General features: G+C 63.4%; 2 protein-coding genes across 4 annotated transcripts; one reads left to right on the plus strand and one right to left on the minus strand.

Moving 5' to 3' along the window:
• The first annotated feature begins 8032 nt into the window (after positions 1–8032).
• On the plus strand, positions 8033–18327 carry GATD1 (glutamine amidotransferase class 1 domain containing 1). 3 transcript variants are annotated; one of them, XM_047691481.1, is made up of 8 exons: positions 8033–8163; positions 9763–9839; positions 10379–10484; positions 10842–10949; positions 11849–11943; positions 12626–12719; positions 12879–12990; positions 13082–18327. In XM_047691481.1, exons 1-8 carry the CDS (start codon positions 8100–8102, stop codon positions 13086–13088), a joined length of 663 nt encoding a protein of 220 aa, XP_047547437.1. In that variant the 5' UTR covers positions 8033–8099; the 3' UTR covers positions 13089–18327. The 3 variants fall into 3 exon arrangements, 2 of the variants coding, with proteins under 2 accessions (XP_047547437.1, XP_047547438.1); XM_047691482.1 differs by having other exon boundaries at positions 8057–8163; positions 9722–9839; XR_007120922.1 differs by having other exon boundaries at positions 8072–8163; positions 10842–10953.
• TALDO1 (transaldolase 1) lies at positions 15603–23414 on the minus strand. The gene is made up of 8 exons (XM_047691480.1): positions 23254–23414; positions 20185–20308; positions 19217–19324; positions 18809–18940; positions 16646–16821; positions 16287–16484; positions 15933–16078; positions 15603–15769 (listed from the first exon to the last, which is right to left on the minus strand). Exons 1-8 carry the CDS (start codon positions 23348–23350, stop codon positions 15737–15739), a joined length of 1014 nt encoding a protein of 337 aa, XP_047547436.1. The 5' UTR covers positions 23351–23414; the 3' UTR covers positions 15603–15736.
• Positions 23415–24266: the final 852 nt, after the last annotated feature.

The raw sequence follows: 24266 nt of genomic DNA on the forward strand, positions 1-24266 counted from the left end.
TCACCCAGCGCCCTTCGATTCTAACAAGCGTATAAATGCAATAACACAGAAAGGAGCTGCTTGGCGGACCTGCGTCCACTGCCCCGCTGTGGAGGGAGGGAGGGAGACTGCTGTGCAGCCCCTCCTCAGCACGGAGCCAGCTTGGTGTGCGGCACAGTGGGCACTGACACGTCCTTACCTGGCCAGCCCACCCCTGGAACCCTGGGCCTGAGTGGAGGCTGAATCTGAAATAAACCGTCTTGTCTAATGGCTGGGCTGGTGTCCTCACCTCCCTGGGACGGGGAAAGGCAAGGGCTTCCTGGTGGGGTGTGGGAGGTGGTCTCATAGCCACAGCACCAGGCTTTCCAGGGAGGAATAGGGAGCTCCAGGTGCCACCGTCAACCGTCCCCTCTCCAGCCACCTCCATGCTTTTGAACCCAGACCCTGCCCCATCCCAGACCGCCACAGCCAGGCCTTCCTGCCCGCCTGGCCCTAGATGGACTCCTACTCCCAGGCCTGGGCTGCCAGCTGCAGTGCACAGGGCAGGGCTGGGACTGGAGCAGGAATGGCATGGTTGTGGGGGGCCTTGCTCTGGCATCTGAGGCCAGGGCGTGTCTTTCTCCATCGCTGTCATTGGTGAGCTCCCCATCTGTGCAGGGCACAGAGGAGACTGGGGAGATGGGCTTTCCTCTTGCCACCCCAGAGCCCACAGCTCCCTGAGCCCACTCTGACCAGATGACCGACTAGTCTGGTCTGCCTGTGCCCCCAGCTGTGCGCAAGGCTGTAGGGGCAGGGTCTGGGGAAGCAAGGCCCTGCTGGGCCCAGAAGCGCTCCTGTGGGCTCTGTCACTCTGGCGCCTCCTGTCCCCAGCCTCTTGCAGCTCACGTGTTGGGGGCAGGCCCTTCCCTTCTTTTCCTGGTACCCACCCTCCCAGAGTGCACACCTGCTCCCTGTACCCGCATATCAAGCCCAGGCAAGTCCAGAGAAACTTCTGGGAGTGAGAAGGTCCAAAACGGGCTTGGCGGCCTTGTCCAGACACGTGCCTCCTCCGGGTCCTGGGACCTCCTCCTGACCCCCACACCGCTGGCTGCTCCAGTCCCTGAGCTACCGGGCCAGAGCCAGCCACACAAGGTGGGCTGCTGCGGAGCAGGGCAGACCTGGCCCAAGGGTCCAGCCTCCAGCCCCTTTGCCCCGCAGGTGCCGGGGCTGCTGCGGTGCTCATCAGACCACCCACCCCACTCGGCTGGGCAGTCCCCTCTCCCACAAACCCCTGATATTTTAGAGAATTTTTGCAGCCGGTAGAGGTGACTGTGAGGATGAGCTCTGTCATCTTCAACTGGAAGCCCAGAGCCTGGCCCTCGACGTGGCCCGCCCCGCCCCCGCCCCACCTTGTTCGCCAGCTCACAGGACGCCGAGCTTCTTTCCAAGTCGGGCAGCGATGAAAATCCTTGTAATGGCCCTTGTGCCCGGCGCCTTTAGGGTGGGCTGTGTGTGTGCTGCAAACATATCTTTTTTTGTTTGTTTGTTTGTGTTTTATTGTTTTTTGTTTTATTGCGGTAAAATACACAGAACACGAAATTTACCACCTTAGCCACATCAAGTGCGTGGCTCAGGCACGAAGCACATTCCTGTTGTGCAGCCGTCCCCACCAACCACGTCCAGGACTTTCCAACTTCTCAAATGGAAACCGTCCCCCTGAGACACTGACCCCCATCCCTCCCTCGGCCCCGGCGCCCACCGTCCACTCTCTGTCCCTGCGAATCTGGAGGCTCTAGGGACCCCACCTGGGTGGGATCCTGCAGTGTTTGTCCCTGCGTCCGGCCTGTTTCACTCCACATCACGTCCCCCAGGTCCACGCACGCTACGGCAGGCGTCCAAACGCTCTTCCTTCCCGAGGCTGCTTTATGTTTCGTCGATGGAGAGACCACATTTTGTTCGCCCCCTTGTCCGTCGACAGACACTTCGCTGCTCCCCCTTCCCACTGTGGTGAGTTGATGCTGCTGCGGACGGGGACGAGCTCCTCTCTCTCGAGACCCTGCCGCCCCTCCTCTGGGCCGCGCAGGGGCTGCGTCTCACACAGCGGCGAGGGCCCCGCTCTCCCCACCCCGGGTAGGAGGAAACACGCAGACTGTGCGAGTCCGACCACCTCTTCTGGTTGCTTCTCTCTGCACGGCTCTAATGTCCTTCTTTTCACAAAGTTCCAGGCTATTTGGGCCTTGTCTTTCGCGACCCTTCTTCTTGATGCCATTTGTCCGTTCTTCTGCTGGACGGAGCGCCTTCTTCTCATTTATTTGGAGGAATTCTCCACTTGTCGTGCCTACCAAGCCTTCGTCACACTGCAGACGTCTTTACCCAGCGGCTGGCTTCCCTCTTGCTCTGTTTCCTGAGCGCAGAAGTTCTAAAGTCTGAGGTCGTCACATGGACTCCCGTGCCCCTTACCGTGTGCGCTCTGGAAATCGCGGTCGGAAGGAAGGAGCTCTTCCTCCTTCCAGGCTAATATTCTTGGCATTTGCACGTTTAGTACATGTCATGTCTCAGCCTATCTGTGGACCTTAGGTTTTGTGTGTGAATAAGCTAGAGATCCAAAGTTACTTCTTCTCCATCAGCTGGTCCAAGGGAGCCCAGGACGTGCACGGTTCCCGCTGGCCTGCTGTGGCCTCCACCTCTCACTTCCCAGCACCAGGCCTGTGCAGAGCCTGGGGCCGGCTAACACCAGCCACCTGTCAGGGTAGATTTAGGGTATTACTTGGTGATGATCTCCTGTTTCCTTTTTTTTTTTTTTTTAAAGATTTTATTTATTTATTTGACAGACTGAGATCACAAGTAGGCGGGGGGGGGGGGCGGGAAGCAGGCTCCCCGCTGAGCAGAGAGCCTGATGCAGGGCTGGATCCCAGGACCCCGGGATCACGACCTGAGCTGAAGGCAGAGGCTTTAACCCACTGAGCCACCCAGGCACCCCTGTTTCTTTATTCCTGATTTCCCATGCACACTCAGCTCCTGGAATCTCCTCTTTGGGGACGTGAGACTAGCTTAACCGGGTCTCGGGGGTCCATGTGGGGTTTGGATGCTTCCATCCCACTGTGCTCCTACACATGAGTAGGGACCTTTCCAAAATAAGCAAACTCTTAGAGATGTCCAAGGCTGGTTTTTGTGGTTTTTGTTTTTGTTTTTGAGAAAGAGAGACAAAGATACTGACATCAGGAAGGAGATGAGTGAGCACGAGGGGGGAGGAGAGGGGAGAGGGGACGAGGGGGAGAAGCAGGCTCCCCTCTGAGCAGGGAGCCAGATGCAGCTCTCAGTCCCAGGACGTTGAGACTGTAACCTGAGCTGAAGGGAGAGGCTTAACTCACTGAGCCACCCAGGTGCCCCTAAAAAAATCTCTTTTAAAAAGTAGGTACTATAGAGTGTCTGGGAGCCCCGCATCGGGCTTCCTGCTCAGGGAGGCCTGCTTGTCCCTCTCTCGCTATCTCTGTCATAAATTAACAAAATCTTAAACAAAAAAAAAAGTACGTACTATAAATACAAATCAAATTTTCAAGGCCATCAGGAAAACTCAGGTGGGAGCATTGTGTCCTGGGACAGAGGTGTCCACCGGCTGGGCACCGTCAGAGGGACACCCTGCCCCCACCCCCCACCCGGGCACCACAGGGACTCCCCAGAGACCTGGGCTCTGGGCCGTGGTACCAGGACCCGATGTCTTCCTGTTGCCAGGCTGTGCCACGTTGCACCACATGTGGGCTTCAGAGGGCACGGGTGGTCAGGGTTATAAGGACACAGAAGAGGTATGTGGGGGGGCTCCACTTCGTTTTTCTCTCTAGCACCCCTTCCTTCCCCGGAGTGTACAGTCCCTCTCTGGGGAGTCCCATCCTGGAACGCATTCTTGGCGTGACCAGGGAGTGGAGCTGGCCGCTGTCTCCAGACCCTGCCCTCCCCCACAGAGAGGGGCCTGGGGCTAAGTGGGGTCCTCTGGAACCTCTCTTCCATCACGGAGGCAGAGTGACCGATACCCCCCCGAAGGCACAGGTGGCAGAGAACTTGGCTCCGGGGACTGACCCCAGCTGCTGCGGGCCAGTCCTGACTCCTGGATCTTCAGTGCCCACCCCCAGCTCCCTGGCTCGGGGCCTCCCTGACCTCACCCCTAGTCCCTGGGCCAGACAGGCAGAGGCTCCCTGTGTCCCAGTGGCTGTTTCTGGTGTGCCTGGACATCTTGGCCCGGTGTCTCTGGCGCAGTGAGGTCTGGTGAGGCTGTCGGAGGGTTGGTGAGCAGTGTCCACCTGCCAGCCTCAGCTCACGGTCAACTGTCGGGGCAGGACAGCGGCTCAGCCCCTGCGGTCCTGCGGAGGGTGCTGCGGTGACATTGCTGGGAACCATCCCTGGCCAGCGGGAAGAAAGGCTGAGTGTGGGTGGCCGTTGCCCCCCACCCAGCACAGTGGTACCTGGAGGTGTGTTTGAGAGGAACCCCATTCAGACACTCCTGTGGACCCTCCCACCTACGCATGGAGCCCTGTCCTAATGTCCTGGGCAGGATGCAGCCAGCCTCCCTGCCATATCACCCCACTCCAGGCCACCAAACTGCCTGCCCACTTGGCTGACATCTTTGGGCCACACTTCGCCCTACGCGATGAAGGTGAAGGGACCTTGTGCTCCCTGCCCACTGCCCTGGCTTCCGCAGCCCCATGCCCTTAGCGGAGGCCACCCTCTGCTGTCTGGTTCAGGGTCTGCATTAGTGCTTGGGCTCTAAGTCTCCAGATCCCAACCCCGGCCCCAGCCAAAGTGCCCAAAGCCTGAGCACTGCTGGAAAGAGGGATGCAGCTGGGCCCAGGACACGGGTCCCCTGGCCAGCAGTCTGGCCGGCAGGGCTGCCCATGACACACCAGCCCTGAGAAAGAGCCCTGTCCCAAGTCTCCTGTCTGAGGTCCACCCAGCAGTCAGGCTCACCTAATGAGGGGGGCACTCAGGGCAGCCCTGTGAGCTTAGGGGGGTTTCTCAGAAAGGGAGCACAGGGCAAATGGTGCCTCTGGTGCCCAGGGGCTTTGAAGGACAGTTAGGAGTTCGCCAGACAAAGAGGAGCTCCAGCATTTCAGAGGGAGGAGCAAGTGGGAAGGCTCCCGGGGGGACCGGCTCAGGCACACTCTGGAAAGGAAGGCAGCAAGAGAGCCAGGGGTCCTGAGACTCTGGCAGTGCCTACTGGAAAGGCCCCCGGGAACGCCCCCCAACCATCCTTGTTCCATCTGGAGCGATGTGCAGAGACAGGAATGAGACCGTGAACCCGACTGGTGTTTGAGAACATGTCATGGGACACCCTGCACCTCATGTTTCAGGGTCCCTGAGCAAAACCAAAACCCCAGGTTCAAGGGCATCATTCCACAGCAGCAGAGCCCTGGGGGCCCCGGCCCCAGCCCCCTCCCTGGCCCTTCCCTTCCTCTCCTGGGCAGTCACTATTGGCTGATGCCCTAGGACTCCGTGCCCACGAGCCCCACACCTCAGGGCCTCAGCTGTGACACTGGCGAGGCCCTGGGGAGGGCCTGGGGATGGACGAAGGGGTACTGGAGGGGGAGGCCCGTTCCCCCCAGGCCTGGATCCTTCCCAGGAGACAGCCATCCAGACGTGGGCCAGGGTGCAGAGCTGTCCCTGAGGCTCTCCTGGGCTCTGCCCTGGGAGGGAGAGCTAACTGCCCACTGATCCACCTGCGGGAATCCCAATCCTGCCCAAGGCTGGGGTGCAGGAGCATCCCCCTCCTCACCTGCCAGGGCTAAGGGGGCAGAAGGGGCAAGAGGCCAACTCAATGGAATGGGAACTCGCTCAGGCAGTGGAGAGACAAGCCAGCAGGACGGTGTGGGTAAAGAGGGCAACAGACACAGCCTCACGTCGGGGCCAGCCCTGCTACGGGCTAACCCCAGTCACCATGACAGGGCCTCTGGCTCCCTCTCGTCCAGTCCTCATTGCCCACAGGGGCACACATAGAGAGGCAGGCTGCTGCCAGACCCGGACCAAGACCTCATACCATCACACCTGCCCCGTGCCTACCCACCCCAACTCCAGATCCCACGAGCTACTGGACCCTCATAGCCCTGCATGTGCTGGGAGCCACTGACCCAGGCAAACGTGCTGCCCTGGACTGGGGTTGGGGTGACACACACACACAGGACATGGGCTCGGCCGGCAGCCCGCTCAGGCAGGTGGGTCCATCCTGCAAGCGTTCTGCAAGGACTTAGGTGTACAGTGGAGAGCACACTGCCTCTGAACACAAGAGTGCACTTGTGCATGTGTGCTCCCACTTGCACTCATCAGCCTCGTGGTACAGAGCCACAGCCCAGCTACCGCGTCTGTTCTCTTAGTGGCAGAGGGGAGCGGCCTGGCCTAATGAAGTTCAGTGATGCAAGAGGAGGTGGGTGTTAGGGCGGCCCGGGGGGTGGTGTGGTGGGGGCTGGGCCTGCAGGATGGTCCCATGGCCCCCGCTGCAGCCTGGCATCTCCAGCCCCTGGATCCCACGAATGCCCACGTGGGGAGCCCTCCTAAACCCAGAAAGCTCTTTCTGTGGCTAGGCCTAGCCTATGACCTCAGGCTTGTGGGTTTCCATCCAAAGTCCTCCACTCACCCACACAGCTCCTGTCCCCTGTCCTGAGGCCCTACCAATACTGGGAGCCCCAAGCTTCTACTTCACTCATAATAGGAGGGTCCTGCTGAGGTTGGGGGTTGCTGGTAGTCAGGAGCTGTGGGAGCGTGTGGCCTCGCCAGGCAGAGGACAGAGCCGGTGGTCATGGAGGTAGGAGTGCCCAGGAGAGTAGAGGTCCTTGGCCTGGCCTCAGCCACTTTGGCATTTTTTACCCACGACAAAGGTTTCTTTAGTCAGAACTGAGGCTGGCTAGACCTCAAGGAAACCCTATTGCCTGAAGCAGGGGGTCCTGGAAGGTGGCCTGTGGGGGCGAAGGGGTGGGTCTGTTCCTCTTTACCACCAGCCTGTGCCCAAGGCCCTCTACCGGCCTCCCTTCTCCCAGGCCCAGGCCTTAGAGAGCACCTAACAATCTGCAGCTGACCCGTGTGTCTCCCAGACAGTCAGTGGAAGCAGTGCTCGAGATGCAGCTCTGCCCAACAGCGCCCTGGTTTCCTCACCAGACTCAGCACCTAGAACTATCTCAGGAAGGGACACCCATCCTCTTCCAGGGACTCAGCTGAACCCCAGCGACCCTGGATGCCTCTGTCTCTCCACAACCATCCTGGAGGCAGAACCCATCCCTCCTGCCCCCGCAGACACCTGCAGACCCCCCTGATCTCTAGATTCCCACCCCTGCCCACACAAGCACCCACCGCCGCAGCCCCACCCTCTCTGCCCCAGGGGAGTGGCCGGCCTCCTTAAACTCTTGGCCTCGCATTTTCCCGACTGAGCTGGCCACCCTCCCACCTCCTCTCCCACCCTGGCCGGCCCACTCCACTACTGTCACCTGTGAACCCATATTCGAAGTCCCCACCTGCAGGACGTGAGCCCCCTTGGGAGGGCGCTTTGCCCGCGCATTCCATGCTGTCTGCAGACTCTCAGTGATCCAGGGTAAAGTGCCCAGATCCACGAGGCAGGGACCATCATCCACGGGACGGGCACCCTCGTTCACAGGCAGGGGTCCTCTCTCCTGGTTCACGCTCCTGTCCCAAGGGACGACGAAAAGGGAAAGGCACCGTGTTCCTGACTGCGACCAGGGGCCGGGCCAGGGGTCTGCTCAAGGCTGCTGAGGCGTCGGGCCGGGAAAGTCGGCCCACGCTGTCTCCCGCCGCCTTGGGGCCAAGCTCTGAGCCCCGCCAGCACGACCCCCAGCCTCTCCCCCGGCCCCTGCGGCCCAGTCCCGCTCCCCGCACCTATCTGCTGCCCTCCCGACACCGCCCCCCCAGCTCCCACGCACCCGGCGCCCCGCCCCCTAGCCCGCCCCGCACCGCCAGTCCTGGAACCAAGCTAGCGGGTGGCTCCGAGCAAGAGGAGACATGGCGCATGCGCCCGGCGCTGCCCGCGGCCCCACCTCCAGGCGCCGTAGCACGTGACCGGCGTTTCCCGGCACCCCCCCCCCCGCGCGCACTCGCACGCGCACGCACGCTTCGCGCACGCGCAAGCCGCGCCGGCTCTGGCAGATGCCATGGCGTCCGAGCGACTCCCGAGCCGGCCCGCCTGCCTCCTCGTGGCCAGCGGCGCCGCGGAGGGTGAGGCTCGCGAGCGTGTTGCGTGGCGGCGGCGGCCGGCAGGCCCGCCGACCCCGAGCGGTTCGCCCTTGCGGCGCTTCCGCCTTGGAAGGGGAGCGGCGCCGGCGTCCCTGGCCTCCTGCGTGGGGACCCAGGGCGCGGCGCTCCTGTGGGAGGAGAACGGGTGCCTCCTCGCGGCGGAGGGTGCTGGCCCTTGGGGGCCTCCGTGCGTCACGCGCCGGGGCTTGCCGTCCTGGACGCGCCGGCCGGGGTGTGGTGGGGGGCGGTGGGCTGTCCGAGGAGCTGCGGGGCTGGCCTGTGTTCCGGCGCGCCTGGGGTTGGGCAGCCGGCGGGTGGGACCGTGGGCCTTTCCGCGGGGGTGGCCGTGAGTCTGTGACCGGGGCGTGAGGGGTTGGGGGAGGGGCTGTCCCGGGGGCGGAGAACCCCTGCGTCCTGCCGTGTGAGGTACCGGGGCGCCGGCGTGCGGCTCCCGCAGGGCACACGGCCGGTGCCGGGGTCCGCCTGACTGACCAGCCGGAAGGCGCCCGATGGAGCGCTTCCCCGGCCCGCGCCTGCGCTTTCTTCGTCAGACGGAAGCAGCGAGCCCAAGCTCACGTGGCGGAGAGCCCAGGGTCGGGACCCGGGGTCTGGCTCCGGAGCCTTCCCGGACTCGAGCTGCCCAAGTGGGCAAGGCTGGGAGAATTGCAGGTGGAAGCGTCGCCGTGCCCAGCGCGTGGGTGGGAGGAGCCGTCAGGAGCGGGGCTCTGTCCTGGAGAGGCAGGTGGGGGTGACCCCCAAGGTGTGGGGTAAGGGTGAGGAGGGGTTGACTGGCGTGGCTGTGCCATGGGGAGGGACACAGTTCTGAAAAGGCCACTAGGGCACTGAGGGCAGGAGGGGGCCCTGCAGAGACCCTGGAGGAGGGGTGAAGCCGGGTTCAAGGAACTGAGGGCAGAATTACGCAGAGTCCGCGGATGGTTGGTGGGTGCCTGCGCTCCGCCGTAACACCCAGCGACGCGCCCGGCTGGGCAGAGGGCAAGCTGAGGTTTAGGAATTCCGTCCAGGATGGACGTAAAGGTGCCCGTTTGGCAGCAGATGTCCCTGGTGGGGCCACAGCCCCCGGCAGCGGGGAATGTTTTGGACTGGAAGTGGGCAGAAGAGGGCTGTGAGCTGCACTGGGCCTTGTGGGCAGGGTCCAGGCGCTCTGTGAGCAGCGGCCAAGTGTCCTAAAGTGAGGACAGGGGCGAGGCCAGCCCGTGGGGGTCGGGATGCTCCCGTGTTCCTGCCGACACTGGGCCGCAGCCCCGCGTCTGAGGACACACGTCTCGCCCTCTGTTAACCTCTCCCGGCTGAATGCCGGCGGTGGGGGCCGGCTGGGTCGCTGGTGGTTCCGTGACTGCACCTGGGGACCTTGCATTTGAGTCTGCCTTCCGGAGAGGCTTTTCGTGGCCAGGCTGGGCAGAGAGCCCATCCTGCAGGGGCTGTGGGCTGGGGCTGCTGCCCCAGCATGGTGAGGTGGGGGACCAGGGGGACCTGAGGGTGTCTGGAGCAGGGACTGTCATGCCCCTCTTCCTGCCCACAGGGTCCAGTAGTGCCCGATTTAGAGCCGTGTTGACTTTGCAGGTGTGTCTGCCCAGTCCTTCCTTCACTGCTTCACGCTGGCCAGCGCCGCCTTCAACCTACAGGTGGCCACCCCTGGGGTGAGTCCAGCCAGACCCATGGGGCCCGTACCTTTTGGGGGGGTGAGTCTGGGAAGAGTGCTGTCGCTCTCAGGGAGAAGCAGGGAGCCTGAGGTTGGTGTGGCTCCAAGGGAGGTGGTAGGGCTGAGGGTTAGGGCCCTGTTGAGGTGATCAAGCTCTGGTTCCTGTTTCCTGGGCTCTGGCCCTACCTTTGGCAAGGGAGACCTTTCGTCGACGGTCAGCCCCTGCGTGTAAGAGTGAGGGCGGGACAGACCTCCCACCTGGAGTTCTCTCCTCTTCTCTGGCATGGGACTGGGGGTCACAGCAGCAGTGGGTTACGTGTTTGTCACTTTGCATACTTCTGTTGTCCTCCCCAGGCGGACAGTGGGTGCACTTTATAGGGGGTGGACTGAGGGTCAGCTGGCGCCAGCTGGGGGTGGGGTGTGGCATGGCTGGGTGAGGGGTCTGGGCTGTCCCCAAGCTCTTGTCGGCATTTCAAGCCCCCGTGAGCCAACAGTGGGGTGTCTGCCGCTGACCTGCAGCCCCTGGTGCTCTTACAGGGGAAGACCATGGACTTCGTGGATGTGAATGAGGGCAATGCTCGCTGGGTGCAAGATTTCCGCCTCAAGGCGTACGCCAGCCCTGCCAAGCTGGAGTCCATTGATGGTGAGGGGCCCAGGCTGCTGAGACCTTGGGGCTTTGGGGTGTGGGGGTTCTAGGTGGGTTTGTGGCCTCCACAGTGCTCCCGCGCTTCTGCTTCTGATGCACTTGGCTTGCCACGAAGTGCTTGACTGTCCAGGGCAGCATTCATCCAGAATCCTGGGCCCAGAGTTCTCTGTCTAGAGGAGGGAGGTGGGTGGCACAGGGAAACACGGAAAAGTCAGGGAGGGCTTGTGGGTCTTGGGATTCCTAGTGTGTGTGGGGAGAAATGACAGATGATGGCATCTGACTGGTCCTCTTGGGGGGCTGATCCCGGCCCGCAGCCCCGCTCTCGGTGACTGCCCTGCTGTGACCTCCCCGCAGGTGCCCGGTACCACGCCCTCCTGATTCCCAGCTGTCCCGGGGCCCTGGCCGACCTGGCCAGCAGCGGCTCCCTGGCCCGCATCCTCCAGCACTTCCGCTCGGAGAACAGTAGGTGACGTGTGGGGCTGGGGTGTGGATGGGGTATGTAGGTTAGTGAGGAACGGGGCTCTGCCGGCAGACGGGACAGGTCAGTGCGATGTTTCAGGGCAGACAGGGCAGATGGGAGGAGCCTCCGATTTTGGCCCCAGAGGGCATGAGGGTACTGGGCTGTCCGCGGGGATGCACACATTCGAAGTGGGGTGCCCCTCAGGTCGCTCCTTCTGTGTGCCCTCTGCCTGTGTTCCATGGGGGCCGGTGGCTGCCCCCCGCAGCTCCCTCTGAGGTGGGTGGCAACGTGCTGGCTTTGTTCCTCGTGGGGTTCAGGGTTTGAGGCCAGCGGGGGCTGGGAGAAAGGCTGTGCTGTGGAGATGTGGCCTGCTGCCTGGCCTGATGGGGACAGGATGCTTGTTAGGGACCAGCAGACAGAAACGCAGGGGCTCCACACAGCGTTCTTTGTTAGTGGGAGCAGGGCCTCCCGTTCCCAGCATGGTCTGGACAGAGAGTGATTGTTCCTGGCCACTGCCACCGTGCGAATGCCCGTGCGCCCACCCGACCTCGGGGAGGGCTCTGGGTGACTGTCGGGCAGGGCTGGGGCTCCGGAGGGACCGTGGAGGGACCGTCAGGGATGGTGTTCACAGGTGGGCTGCAGCCGTGCAGGGGCGGGGACATCCACCACTGCCCGCCACGCCCGGCCGTGGGTCTGCTGCGGCTTGGTCATGGGCCTGCCACACCCTGTGATGGCCTGTGTCTGCTCTTTGGCCGAAACCTGAGGAAGCAGCTGTGAACCAAGCCTAGTCCCGGTGCAGAAGCTGACTGGTGGGGAGGGAGCTTGGAGGCGGGAAGTGTTGGGAGAGGGGCAGGGGCCCCCGGGGGGGTGTCCACGGCCTTAGACCTTCTCTTCCTTTCAGAGCCCATCTGTGCGGTTGGCCACGGCGTCGCAGCTCTGTGCTGTGCCACCCACGAGGACCGATCCTGGGTCTTCCAGGGCTACAGCATCACAGGGGTGAGTGTTGCACAAGGGATGGTCCCAGGCATCAGAGACCTGCATATGTGCCTGAAAACTCAGGGACTGTCCCCTCTGGCAGGGGGACAGTCACTTGCCCAGACCGGGACCACAGCTGGTAGCTGTGCTGCTTGCTCTCCCATCCCCTCCCCTGCTGACATCCAGGGTGGCCTCCAGGGCATGGCCTGTGGCTCTGGACATGGGGAGGGAAGCACAGGGGGCTCTTAGTGGGGTACGGGGCAACTTTGGGGTGCCAAGGAAGGAGCTGACATGGTTTTAGTGCCTGTCCTGTGCACGATACCCTTTGGGGCCAGGAAGTTTAGGTGCAGGGCCTGGAGTTGGAGAAGGAGCCTGGCCAGACGGGACCGGAGGGAGATCTAACGTGCAAGGATTGAAGCCTGACCATTTGGGGCTGTATGAGGCCAGCTTGGCAGGTGGTGCAGGGGGCTGGGGGAGGAGAGGCGCAGGAGCACCACCTCAGTGTGCGCCCCTGCGACCCCGGGCCAGCTGTAGCCTCTCCACACCCCTCCCAGGGCTCTGTGCCCTGCTGTTCCCCCCATTGTGCGCTGGGGGGCTCAGCTTGAGGCTGCCTGCTCAGTGCATTTACGGGCCCTGTGCTGGGGGAGGGCAACTGTGGGCGCTGTGGTGCCCTGACCTGGGGTGGGAACCCGCTCCCCAACAGCCCTCTGTGTACGAGCTCGTCAGGGCACCTGGATTTGCCCGCCTGCCCCTCATCGTGGAGGACTTTGTGAAGGACGCCGGCGCCAGCTTCAGTGGTGAGCCGGGGCTGGGGAGACACTGGCCAGGGGCCACAGCTGAGACCCAGGCAGGCTGCCTGGCGCTCTGGGGGCCCCTGAGAGGGAAGGGGTCCGGTTCTCAGGGTGCGCCTGGCCTGTGAGCCTGCCTGAAGCCCACGCTTTCGGGACGTCCTACAGCCAGTGAGCCCGACGCCGTGCACGTGGTGCTGGACCGCCACCTGGTCACAGGCCAGAATGCCAGCTCCACTGTCCCAGCTGTGCACAACCTGCTCTTTCTCTGCGGTGGCCGGTGAGGAGCCGTGGACGGCATGGGGGGCAGGGTCCTGGTTCTTGACCAGCCCTTTGCTGGAACTTGAGCCTCGACCGGACCCGTCCTGTAGGAAATGAGATGGCTTCCCGCCTGCCAGCGGACGCTTCCCCCTCTAGACAACCGGATTCCTCAGGCCTCCAGGGACCCCGCCTCCGTGACAGCCCGAGAGTGACTTCTGGATGCCCAGCTGGACCCAGCGGGATTGTTGGAGGCCTCTGAGAATTAGCCCTGAGGAGTGTCAGCTCTGGGGGAGGGGCCGCCCTCCCCACCCCCAGGCCACTTGCTTTCCCTGGGGCAGAGTAGTGGAGGGGCTCAGGGCCGTCAGGTGGTCTCTGAGAATTCCGCATGTGCTCGGCTCAGAGAGTTGGTCTGTGGGAGTCGGCCATGGGGGTCCCCGTGTTTGTCTTGGATCCTTTGGTCTTTCTGTGCCCTGCTGGCTGGTCCCTCCCCTCTGCCTGTCCGTGTCCACCCTGACCAGTCTTTCTGGTGGTGGTGCCAGGACCCCATTGTGTGTGGTGAGGACAGGGCCCAGGCCTCTGTGCTGCCCCCCACTCCTGTAGGTGTTGGTGGGGGAAGCTGTGGTCCAGCTGCCTGGGGCTGGCTCGGCACTTCCCGTTTGCCCAAGGCCAGGGGGCAGCTTGTGAGGGACACAGGCTCCCGGCCCCCAGGCGGGCCCCAGACCACTCGGCGCTGAAGGAGCAGCCGTGATTTTAATCCTTGCGGTGTGTGTGGGTTCAGAGTGTGACGGTAACACCGTGTGAGGCCATCGCTTCTGACGCTGAAGCTGCTGGGTCTTCAGAAAGCAGCACTGCTCGCCCAGAGCCCTGCCCACGTGGTGTGTGGGTTTGCAGCTGCCCCAGAGCTTTCGAGGTAGAGTGACCAAAGTGCGGGTCCTGCTGGCCAGGAGCCCTGGAGCGGTGCCCCTCGGTCGACACCTATGTGTAGAGCCAGGCCTCAACAGGCCTGCGCGGGGGTGCTCCGTCCCGACGTGGCCACTCACCCTCTGGGCTCGCGGGCCTCCAGGGGCTGGGCAGGTCCTCTTGCGCCCCACCTTGGCTTGTGCCCGTCCCCGACTTGGTTTGTGCGGCTGTGCTGCATCTGACCCCCCGGAACGGAAGACGGGAAGGAGGCGGCGCCTCCCCCGCGCCACAGAGCGTGGAGATGCAGCCCCGCTCCTCTGGAGTTTTTCTGGGGGCACCGTGTCCGGAGCTGATGCCACGGCCCGGCTGGCCGGCTCCACTGAGAGGCCTGGGTCCTCTGGGCCTCGGTCACCACCACAGAGTGGTCGACATCTCTGGACAAGCTGTTTTATAGTTCATGCCTTGTGAGCTCCGTCTCTTGTGATCTGTGAAGCGCTACCAACACTCGCCAAGCTCGGCCAGAGGACTCCTGGGTTCCGGGTCGGTGCAGGGCGGGGGCCCCCCAGTCCCGTTCCCTGCACCCACCAGAAGTAACCCACAGCCCCACAGGAGTGACCCGTGAGTGCCAGTGACAGCAGCATCCGCCGTAACAGAGCGACTTAACAAATCGTAGTTTCCCTGACCCAAGTGTCCGTCACTGCCAGACAGCGTGAGTAGCCGTGGGCTAGGACGTCACTTGGCCTGGAAGAGGAATGGGGTCCTGGGAGCATCGCGCAGACCGAATCTGGACCCCGGCCTGCAAAGCCAGACCGCGGGTGTGAGTGAGTCTATTACACAGAACAGAGTCGCTGTCGGGGGGTGAGGGGTGCACATGAACACGATGCCTCCTTCTGGGGGGACGGGAACGTCCTAAAGCTGGGGTCAGGGCACCCGGCTGGCTCGTGGAGCGCACACCTGTGTCTCGGGGTGGCAAGGGGAGTCTGTGCCCCAGGTGGGGTGTAGACTGCTTCGAACAGTAAAATCTTTAAACCAGTCAATCTTGGTGGTCCGCATGGCTCGAGGTATTAAGATCACCAGCTTGTACATGTGAGCGGGTGGGTGGGCTTGATGTTGGCTATGTGTGCACGCACGTGTGACCCAGACCTGCAAGTCCTGGGGTGCGGTCTGTTGAGCAGCTGGCCGTCCGCCTGCCTGCTGAGCGCTGGGGCACAGCCAGAGGTGCAAAGCCTTGCCCAGGCCTTGGGACACCCCGCTGCCCCCTGCACACCTTGGGGGCCGTGCTCAGCACAGGCCAGACCTGCTGGGGCCAGGCCAGGGCGTCCGCAGTGCATCCCCTCTCCAAGGCCCTGCACTGTGTGTCCTGCCGCTCCTGCTCTTGGGAGGTGGCCAAGGGGCCTCTGCAGAGCTAGTTGCCAGCCTGGGTGGACGGAGACCGGATGCCGGGGCATCTGGGCTCAGTGCTTGGTCCTTTAGTCTCAGCAGGCCTGTTCCTCACACCTGGCTCCCTCCGCACAGACCTTGGGGGGGTGCGGGGGAGGGCCCCCCCCACCAAGCCCTTTCCCCCTGCAGCAGGGCACCAGGCCGCAGCAGCTTGAGAGCCTGCACACGCCAGTCGTGCCCACGAGGTGGCGCCACCCCCTCCCAGGGAGCCGGGCACCAGGGCAGCTGGCAGGGAAGGGGGCGCTGGACCAGCAACAGGAACGTGGCCCAAGAGAAGTGACTGCGCGAATTAATTAGGCAAAATTTTATGTTGACTCTGATCCATCCCTGCCCCCGACTGGTAAAAAATGGAAATTCGTCACAAGGCATGTGCAATTGGCCCCGATTCAGACGGCCCAGATCTGTGGCCCGGCTCAGGCGTGGCCCTATTTTCCGTTTTCTGTGCTGAACATGCGGCCCTAGAAGGGGAGAAAGGGAGAGCGTGAGAGGCGGGCGTCCACGCGTGGCCCCTGCCCCCTGCCAGGGCTGCTGCAGGAGGGGGTCCCGAAGCCTTGGGCCACAGTCTAGGCGGCCAGGGGAGTCGACAAGCCCCAGCTCCGCCCCCGAGTGTGGGGCGCTCACCACCAGCATCCGCTCGAGCTTCACGGCGTCGGCAGCAAACTTCCGGATCCCGTCCGAGAGCTTCTCCACCGCCATCTGGTCCTCGTTGTGCAGCCAGCGGAAGGCCTTCTCATCCAGCTGGACCTTCTCCAGGTCGCTGGCCTGCGCTGCGGGGGACAGGCACCGGGGCCTCCCACAGCCACCCGCACCCCCGTGTGTCCCAGCTCCTGTGGGGTCGGGCCGCCCAGCATCTCGGCAGGGCCCCGGCAAGGCTCCCTCTGCGGGCAGGACACCGGCTGCCTCGGGCCAGTCCCTCACCTCCACGCTCGGAGCCCCGGGTGGAGGCAGCCGCCAGCCAAGGGGCAGAGGGCTTACCCGCCTTGGGCGACAGCACGGGCACCAGCTCGCTGCGGTCCTTGAGCAGCTCCCCCAGGAGCTTGGGCGAGATGGTGAGGAAGTCGCAGCCGGCCAGCGCTTTGATCTCGCCGGTGTTGCGGAAGGAGGCGCCCATGACGATGGTCTTGTAGTCGAACTTCTTGTAGTAGTTGTAGATCTTGGTGACGCTCTTCACCCCTGGGGCCGCACACACGGTGTTCCCAATGGCCTCGTGGATGCCGGAGGCAGTGCCCGCCCAGGGTGAGGCCCAGAGCTGCCACGGCTGTGCCCCCCCCACCTAGCTGTACCCCCAGGCTGGCTGCGCACCCCCCACCCCGTTCCTTCAACAGCCAGCTCACCCGGGTCCTCCAGGGGCTCATAGGATTTCTTGTCTGTGTTGGCCACGTGCCAGTCGAGGATGCGGCCCACAAAGGGGGAGATGAGGGTCACCCCCGCCTCAGCGCAGGCCACGGCCTGGGCGAAGGAGAAGAGCAGCGTCATGTTGCAGTGGATGCCGTGCTGCTCCTCCAGCTCCCTGTGGGGACACGGGGCCCCCGGGTCAGCACAGTGGCTCACGTGTGCGACACCCGCCGGGGCGCTCTGCCTGGCGGGCTTCTCTGATAAACCTGTTTCCAAAACACGCCCCTGAGAACCACGGTGGGTCTCCCTGGGCCAGGCCGGTGCGCCTGCACCCCCGGGGCTGCCGCCAGAGACCCCCCCCCCAAGTCCCCTCCCACCGCAGTGGCAACCTGCCCTCCGTCCCACCCTGACCTGCAGCCTCCCGGGCGCCCCCTGCCGGCCCCCCAATCCACTGGGACGTCCTGGGGTTGAGCCTGGCCTGTAGGGCAGTGCTCACACTGCTGCAAGCTGGGGAGTGGGCTGTGACGGCTAAGCCTGTGCTCAGGCCCCTCTGGCCGTGTCTCTATCCACTGGGGACCTTGTCAGAGGGCCCCATGCCCTGTGGCCCCCCAGCAGCATTCATGAAGCACGGCTGCAGGGAATGCGGACGCGGTGGTAGTGGCGGCACAGGCCCCGGCGCCCTGCAGCAGGGCCAGGCTCTCCCAGGGCCTACGTGCCTGGTGCAGGTGCCCACGGGAGGCCTCAGTGGGACCCAGCAGCCGTGCTGGTCTGACCCGACCTGTGGAGCGTGCCGGGAGGGTGTGAGATGGAACACAGACTGCAGGAAACAGCCCAGGAGGAGAGTCCCCCAGGACGAGACCATCCACTCCTCCCCAGCACCAGGATGCACGAGACAAAGCTGTGCCAGCCGGGAGGCTGCCCTGGCGGCGAGCGATCCGTGCAGAGCGCTCTGAGCTCACCTGCAAGCGGGCTGTCCTGCACGACCCCATGGCCGCTTAGCGCCACTGCCAAGCAGGGACGCCCCCGGCCCCTCTTCCCACCCCACACAACCTTGCACTGCTGACTGTGCTGCGGGGCACATCTGGAGCCTTAGGAAATCGTGAGGCTGCGGCCCCGGGAGTGGCTCAGATGCACTCGGCCCACTCTGATCTGGACCTCCGTTGAGCAGTGTGAGCGACTGCGGGCACCGCTGCCCCAGACCCTGGCACCAGCAGCCTCCTCTGAGTTTCTGTTTCATTGGCAGATTCTTCCCGGCTTGGCCGCGCTACCCTGGTTTATCTGCTCGAGGACTGAGGAGACTAGCTGCCAGGGGCTCCGGGGAGAGGGTGGGCGTGAGCGGGACCGGCTGACCTGGTGTCAGTAATAACTTCTAGGAGTCTCAGAACAATTTTCCAATCACTGCTGACAAATAGAAAAACTGAGTAAACGGAAAAGGAGAGTAGGGCCGCAGACGACACCAGTGGGAAGCAGAGGGTCGCCCAAGGGGTGGCCAAGCACGGAGGGACTGTCCCACGTGGCACCCCCCTCCCACGGAGGTGCCCACGGGAGCAAACACGTGTCTGAACCTGTACACAGCTGTTCCCAAAAGCACACTCGTGACAGCGCCAAGGGTGGACGTAGCCACGTGTCCACGGAAGGGTGAGTGGACACACAAAACGTGTAGACACGGTGGCACATTAGCCTGACCAGGGATGCAGCCCTGACCTGTGCCAGCAGGGGAGGGAAGCCAGACACGAAAGGCCACGTCATGAGATTCTACTGACGTCAAACAAGTGGGCTAGACAGCCAGAAACAGAGTGGCTGAGCGGCCACGGGTGCCAGGCAGGCCAGTGAGCGCACAGGCCGAACACGTGTGACCAGATGCCCTCGCCCACTGCTGTGCCGGCACCCATGCTCTCTGGGCGAGAACACACGGAGGTAGGCTCCAGGCGGTTCGGCCGTACACGTGTGGTTTAACAAGCTGCTTCTTCCAACTGATGGAGACGGGGGAACGGGAGACTGGGGATCCCACAGGGGCTTTGCTTGTCTCCGGACAGTGGTGACCTGGACCCCCCATGCTGGCCCTCTCTGGACTGAGGGTCGAGCGGGCCCGTGGCCACACAACCCCAGCCCCGGAATGGAAGCTGAGCCCCCAGCAGGCCCCTCCTCAGAGGGATCCTTACTTTCCAGCCTGGATTCCTTCCCAGGTGGATGAGAGCTTTATGAGGATCCTGTCCTTGCTGATCCCAGCTTCCTGGTAGAGCTCGATGAGACGCCGGGCCCGGGCCACCATGGCGTCCTTGTCAAAGGACAACCTGCAGGAACGAGAGGCCCCCTGTCAAGCCGTGCACCTCGGACGCCCCCCAAGGAGGAGCGAGTGGGCACCCGCAGCCTGCCCAGCCCCACGCGGGGTGCAGCTTTGAGGCCCGCCGCACAGTCCCGTTCCTCCCCGGGATCTACCCAGGTCGCGCGTGGCAGGAAGGGCCACCACGGTTTCTCTGAGGGGAGCGGCCGAGTGCTTGCTGCCACGGCTGCGTCTCCACACCAGCTGCGGCTTCTGCCCCTCAACCCCCACGACCCCAAGTCCTTACCGTGCATCCACTTCTGTGGACACACGGCCCGGAATCTTCTTTAATATTTCAGCTCCAAACAACACAAAAAGTTTATCCATAGCATTTGTAATCTGTTCCTCTTGCGACCTGAAATTCAAAGAGACAAATTAGGCCAAAAGCTTTTAAGTTCACAGGATTCTACAAAATAAATTCTCTCATTCCTTTGCAGCAAATTCCTTTCCCTTCCATCTTGTTTTTTTTTCCGACTTGTGGCAAACACACAGCATGTCGTCCACCACTTTAAACCCATCGAGGGGCACGGCTCGGGGGCACTGAGGACGTTCACGCCAGGCAGCCGGGCCCACCATCTGCCTCTGAGCTTCGCGTCATTCCAGACGGAACCCCTCCGCCTCGTGGCCCCTGACAAGCCTCTAGAGGAGGGAGAGGGGCCAGCTGCGGCGGGCCGTGTGGCGGAGGGCAGGGCGGACTCCTGCTCGCGGCCTGTGCCTCGGTCCCCGCAGGCCCCCACCCGGCGGGGCACCGTCACCCCCACGGAGACCTTGAGCGCCATCAGGAAAAGGCACAGAGAGGGCGAGTAGAACCGGCCTGTGGTTGCCTAGGGGAGGAGCAGGGGCACCAGGGAACATTCTAGACTGCATTGTGGTGATGGCACCGCTGAAAAAATTTACCAGAAAAAACTGGACTGCACTGGGCGAGTCTTCCTGTAGCAAAGCTGTTACGAGACGATCAAACGACAGGTCAGTGCTTGCCTCGGCTGGGACATTCACCACGAAAGGGGACGAGGGGACTTTTGGGGTGCATCTTAACTGGGGCAGTGTTTACAGGGGTGCACAGTCCTTGAAACAAAACTGGGCACTGAACTGGACACGCCCTGCGGTGGTGGCACGGATGAGGCTGATGAAGACACCCAGGGCCCATCCCCGAGTCTAAGAGCCAACCAGCGTGTGGGGCGCAGCTAAACCGACGGCACCCTGCCCCGAGCTTACCCGCCCAGCCTCCGGCCGTAGGCGATGGCCTCCTCCACCAGCTCCTGGTAGGCCGGCATCTGCGCCGCAGCCAGGATCAGGGACGGGTTGGTGGTGGCATCCTGGGGCTTGTACTCGTCGATGGCTAGGGAAAGAGGGTGGACAGCAGGAGAGTGAGTGGACTTCTGCTGCACACGAGTCCCTCCAAGCCCCAGGCAGCCCGGCGGAGGCCAGTGTGTCTTCCAGCCCCACGCAGGGAGCAGCCACACCTCACACGCATTGCCCTCCCTGTCCCGGAAGACTGTTTGCACAACACAACCACCACTCAGATTAGGGCCAGAGGTCCAAGTGCCCCCGGGGAGCTGCCCCTCCCACCGAGGGGGAGGCGGGCAGCTGGCACAGCTGGGAAGGCACTTCCTGCAGCCCAGCAACCATGGGCAGGTGCCCAGGCCGGCGACAGGGAGGGACGCGGCTGCACCCATGCACAGCTCCCTTCCTCTCCTTCAGTAGCGAGCGGGCAACGCCAGGAAACCCGCGGAGCCCCACCTGCAGGCTCCCCCACGGCCGCTCCCCCTCAAACTCGCATCTGGCTAGACCATCAGCGGGCTCAGTAAAGCCATTCAGCAAGTTAGTCTTTTCAAAGTACACTTTGGTGACAAAACTAGAGACGGAGACCAGGCACTGCCAAGGACAGTGACGGGGGCGCCACCAGGAGCACGAGCAACAGGAGTCTATCCGTGTTGTAAAACCAGGGCTGGGAATGGACGCCCCACCCCCATTCAAGCTTTCGGCCGCTCAACGGGGCCAGGCCCGCTGCCTCTTTCCAATGTCGCACTGGTGCCAACCTCCTGGTGCTAACATCACACCCCTGTCACAGAAAATGTCACCATTGGGGAGAGCGGGTGAAGGATTCATGGGACTTGACAGGCTAATTCTGCAACTTCCTGTGAGTCTATATTTCAAAATAGTAACAAGAGAAAGTGCTCTGGGGGCCTCTGGGTGGGTCAGTCCGTTAAGTGTTCAACTCTCGTTTTGGCCTTGGGTCATGATCTCAGGGTCGTGAGATCGAGCCCTGGGTTGGGCTCCACTCCCAGCAGGGAGTCTGCTTGAGAGTCTGTCTCCCTCTGCCCCTCTCCCCGCCCTCTCTCTAAAATTAAAAAAAAAAAAAAAAAAAAAAAAAATCTAAGCGGAGCCTGACCCAGGGCTCGACCTCACCACCCTGAGATCATGGCCTGAGCTGAAATCAAGAGCTTGCCGCTTAACTGACTGAGCCACCCAGGCACACCTCAGCTCAGGTCTTGTGCATGCTCCACACTGGGCAGGGAGCCTGGAAGAAAGGAAGAGGGGAAGGGAGGGATGGAGGGAGGGAGAAAGAAAATGTTCCACAATGATGTTTATGCTGGCAGGTCAAAACTCATGGAGGGATGTACTGAAGGGAGTTTTGTTACATGAAAGTAGGCCTTGGGGCGCCTGGGTGGCTCAGTGGGTTAAGCCTCTGCCTTCAGCTCAGGTCATGATCTCAGGGTCCTGGGAATGAGCCCTGCATCGGGCTCTCTGCTCGGCGGGGAGCTTGCTTCCTCCTCTCTCTCTGCCTACTTGTGATCTCTATGTCAAGTAAATAAATAATATCTTAAAAAAAAAAAAAAAAGCAGAATTTGATTTAAAAAAAAAGTAGGCCTTGACAAGGCTGACTTTCGAGAAACTTAACAACGAAACTAGTGCTCAGCCAGGGTCAACAGATGGGCTTCAGGGTTCAGGTCCACGTCGTATGGAAGTGAACAGCTGTGGTGCAGGGTTGGGGGCACTGTGCTGGGGAGAGCATCAGTGACTCTGGTTGCGTTTTCACAGCGGCCTCTGACCCACCCCTCAGCCCCGCCAAAGGTAAGAACCTTCAGGCCATAAATGACCACAAAACCAAACGCTATCTGCAAGTATGCCATGTTCAGGGCTATACTGTATCAACCACTGGACCTTTTAAGGTTGCCAATGTTCATTACAAAGAAACGTCAGCACGTGGGCTGCGGTATTTCTGAAAAGGGGGATAAAGAGCAAGTGCTGCCCCAAGGCCCCTCTGCGGGGACAGCAGCAGGAAAGACAGACCAAGGCTCTGCCTGCGAAGAGAGAAATCGAGTCTGTGTTAAGCAGGGAAGCAGCACAGGGAGGTGCGCGCTTGCAGCACACTCTGCCCTACTCAGGTCAGCGCCCGGAGGTCTGGAGGAAAGGGCAGGGTGAGCAGGGGCGCCCCGGGAGCCGGCCGCGAGGGGACGTCTGCCGGCCTGCAGGCCGGACCCAGGCGCATCAGGCCCCACGTCCCCCACGGAAGCCGGCGAAAGCGGGCGTTCACTCTGCGGGTCACCAAGGAGGAACTACCCGGTTTCCCAAGCCGCCGTGAGAAAGCAGAAAAGAGCGGAAGTCGGTCCTCCCGCCCTCACCCCGCGCAGCCCTTCCCGGGTTTCCTGAAAATCTGGTTTCTTCGCGGCCGAGCGAGACCGAGGCCGGTTCGGGGACCCGCAGACGCCCCTCCCCGCTTCCCCCCCGCCAACGCGATTCGGAGCCGGGAAACCCCCTGGTCCCCGGCACGGGAACTCCGCGGTGCTCGAGCGCGGGGTCCGACCCGCGCGGCTCCGCGGCCCCGGCCGGTGAACGCGCCCAGGGCCGCCCCCCAAGCCCGGGGCGGGCCGCAGCGGGTGTGCAACAGGAGACTGCGGGGCCCGGCCCGCCAGTCCCGGCCCTTCCGCTCCCGGAGCTCCCGCGAGCTCCCGCTCGACGCACCACGCCGGCGGCCCCGGGCGGCGTGGACGAGGGGTCGGGGCCTAAATGCGCTCCGGGGCCGCCCGGAGTCCCTCCGGAGCGCGGAGCCCTGCGAGCCCGGCCAGCACCCGCGGACCCCCGAAGCTCCCCCAGGGTTTTCCAGCGGCTCGGACGCAGCGCTCCGCCTCACCCCTGCCCCTTCCGCGGCCCGCAGGCTCTGCGCTCCCGCCTCCCTCCCTCCCGGCCCGCGCGCCCCGGGGACCTCCGGACGCCCCCTCCGCGCCCCTCCACCCACCCCGGCGGCGCGCGTCCCGGAGCTCGGGGTCCCGCGCGCCTCACCGTGGAAGTCGCCCGTGTCGGCCACCACGGTGGTGAACTGCTTGAGCTGGTCCAGCGCGCTCTCCATCCTCTGCCGCTTCACCGGGGAGCTCGACATGGCCAAGCCGACCCCTAGCGCGGCGGCCCACAATGCCCCGCGGCCCGCTCGGCGCCAGCCAGTCGGAGAGCGGCGCGGGAAGGCGGGGCCGACGCGCGTCCGCCACCAGGCGGCGCCCCGCCCCGGAGACGGCGCCCCGCCCCACGGCCACGCCCCCTCCCGGGCCAGGCCCTCGGGGAGACCGCGCCTTCGCGTCCGTGCTCTCCTCCCCCAGCCCCGGGTCCTCAGACTGGTGTCCCCTTCCCGCCAGCAGGTGTGCCCCCAAGGGACGCGCCCCCAGAGCGCTGCGCTCCCCCTCAGGAAGGCGCTCCCCGAAATGAGCTTCCGGAGCGAGGCGCCCCTGCGCGGTGTGTTCCCCGGAGTGACTGGACCCTGGAGTGACGACCCCTCCGGGGCGTCCGGTCCCCACGGGCCGCCCCACTCAGAAAGGGAAGGCGGAGGGGCGCCTGGGTGGCTCAGTGGGTTAAGCCTCTGCCTTCGGCTCAGGTCATGATCTCAGGGTCCTGGGATCGAGTCCCGCGTCGGGTTCTCTGCTCCGCGGGGAGCCTGCTTCTCCCCCTCTCTCTGCCTGCCTCTCTGCCTGCTTGTGATCTCTGTCTGTCAAATAAATAAATGAAATCTTAAAAAAAAAAAAAAAAAGGGACAGGCAGGGCTGGGGGTGTGGGGAGACAGATCTGGGGCTCCGTGGTCGGGCTTCCAGAGCGCCCAGTCCGTGCAGGCGGGAGGGAACGCGCGGCAGGGAGCGCTGCGGCCCGCCCTGTCCCAGCTGCCTGAGCCGGGCCTGCCTTGGGGCCTGTCTTGGGGCCCGAGCCTGTGGTCAGCAGAAAACAACCAGGCCCTGAAAAGAAAGAAGCCACAGGGACGTCCTCACAGCCCTTCCGGCTGGGGCGGCCCTGGAGAGTCGGAAGGTCGAAGG

Source organism: Lutra lutra, chromosome 10, assembly GCF_902655055.1.
Source record: "Lutra lutra chromosome 10, mLutLut1.2, whole genome shotgun sequence".
NCBI lineage: Eukaryota > Metazoa > Chordata > Mammalia > Carnivora > Mustelidae > Lutra > Lutra lutra.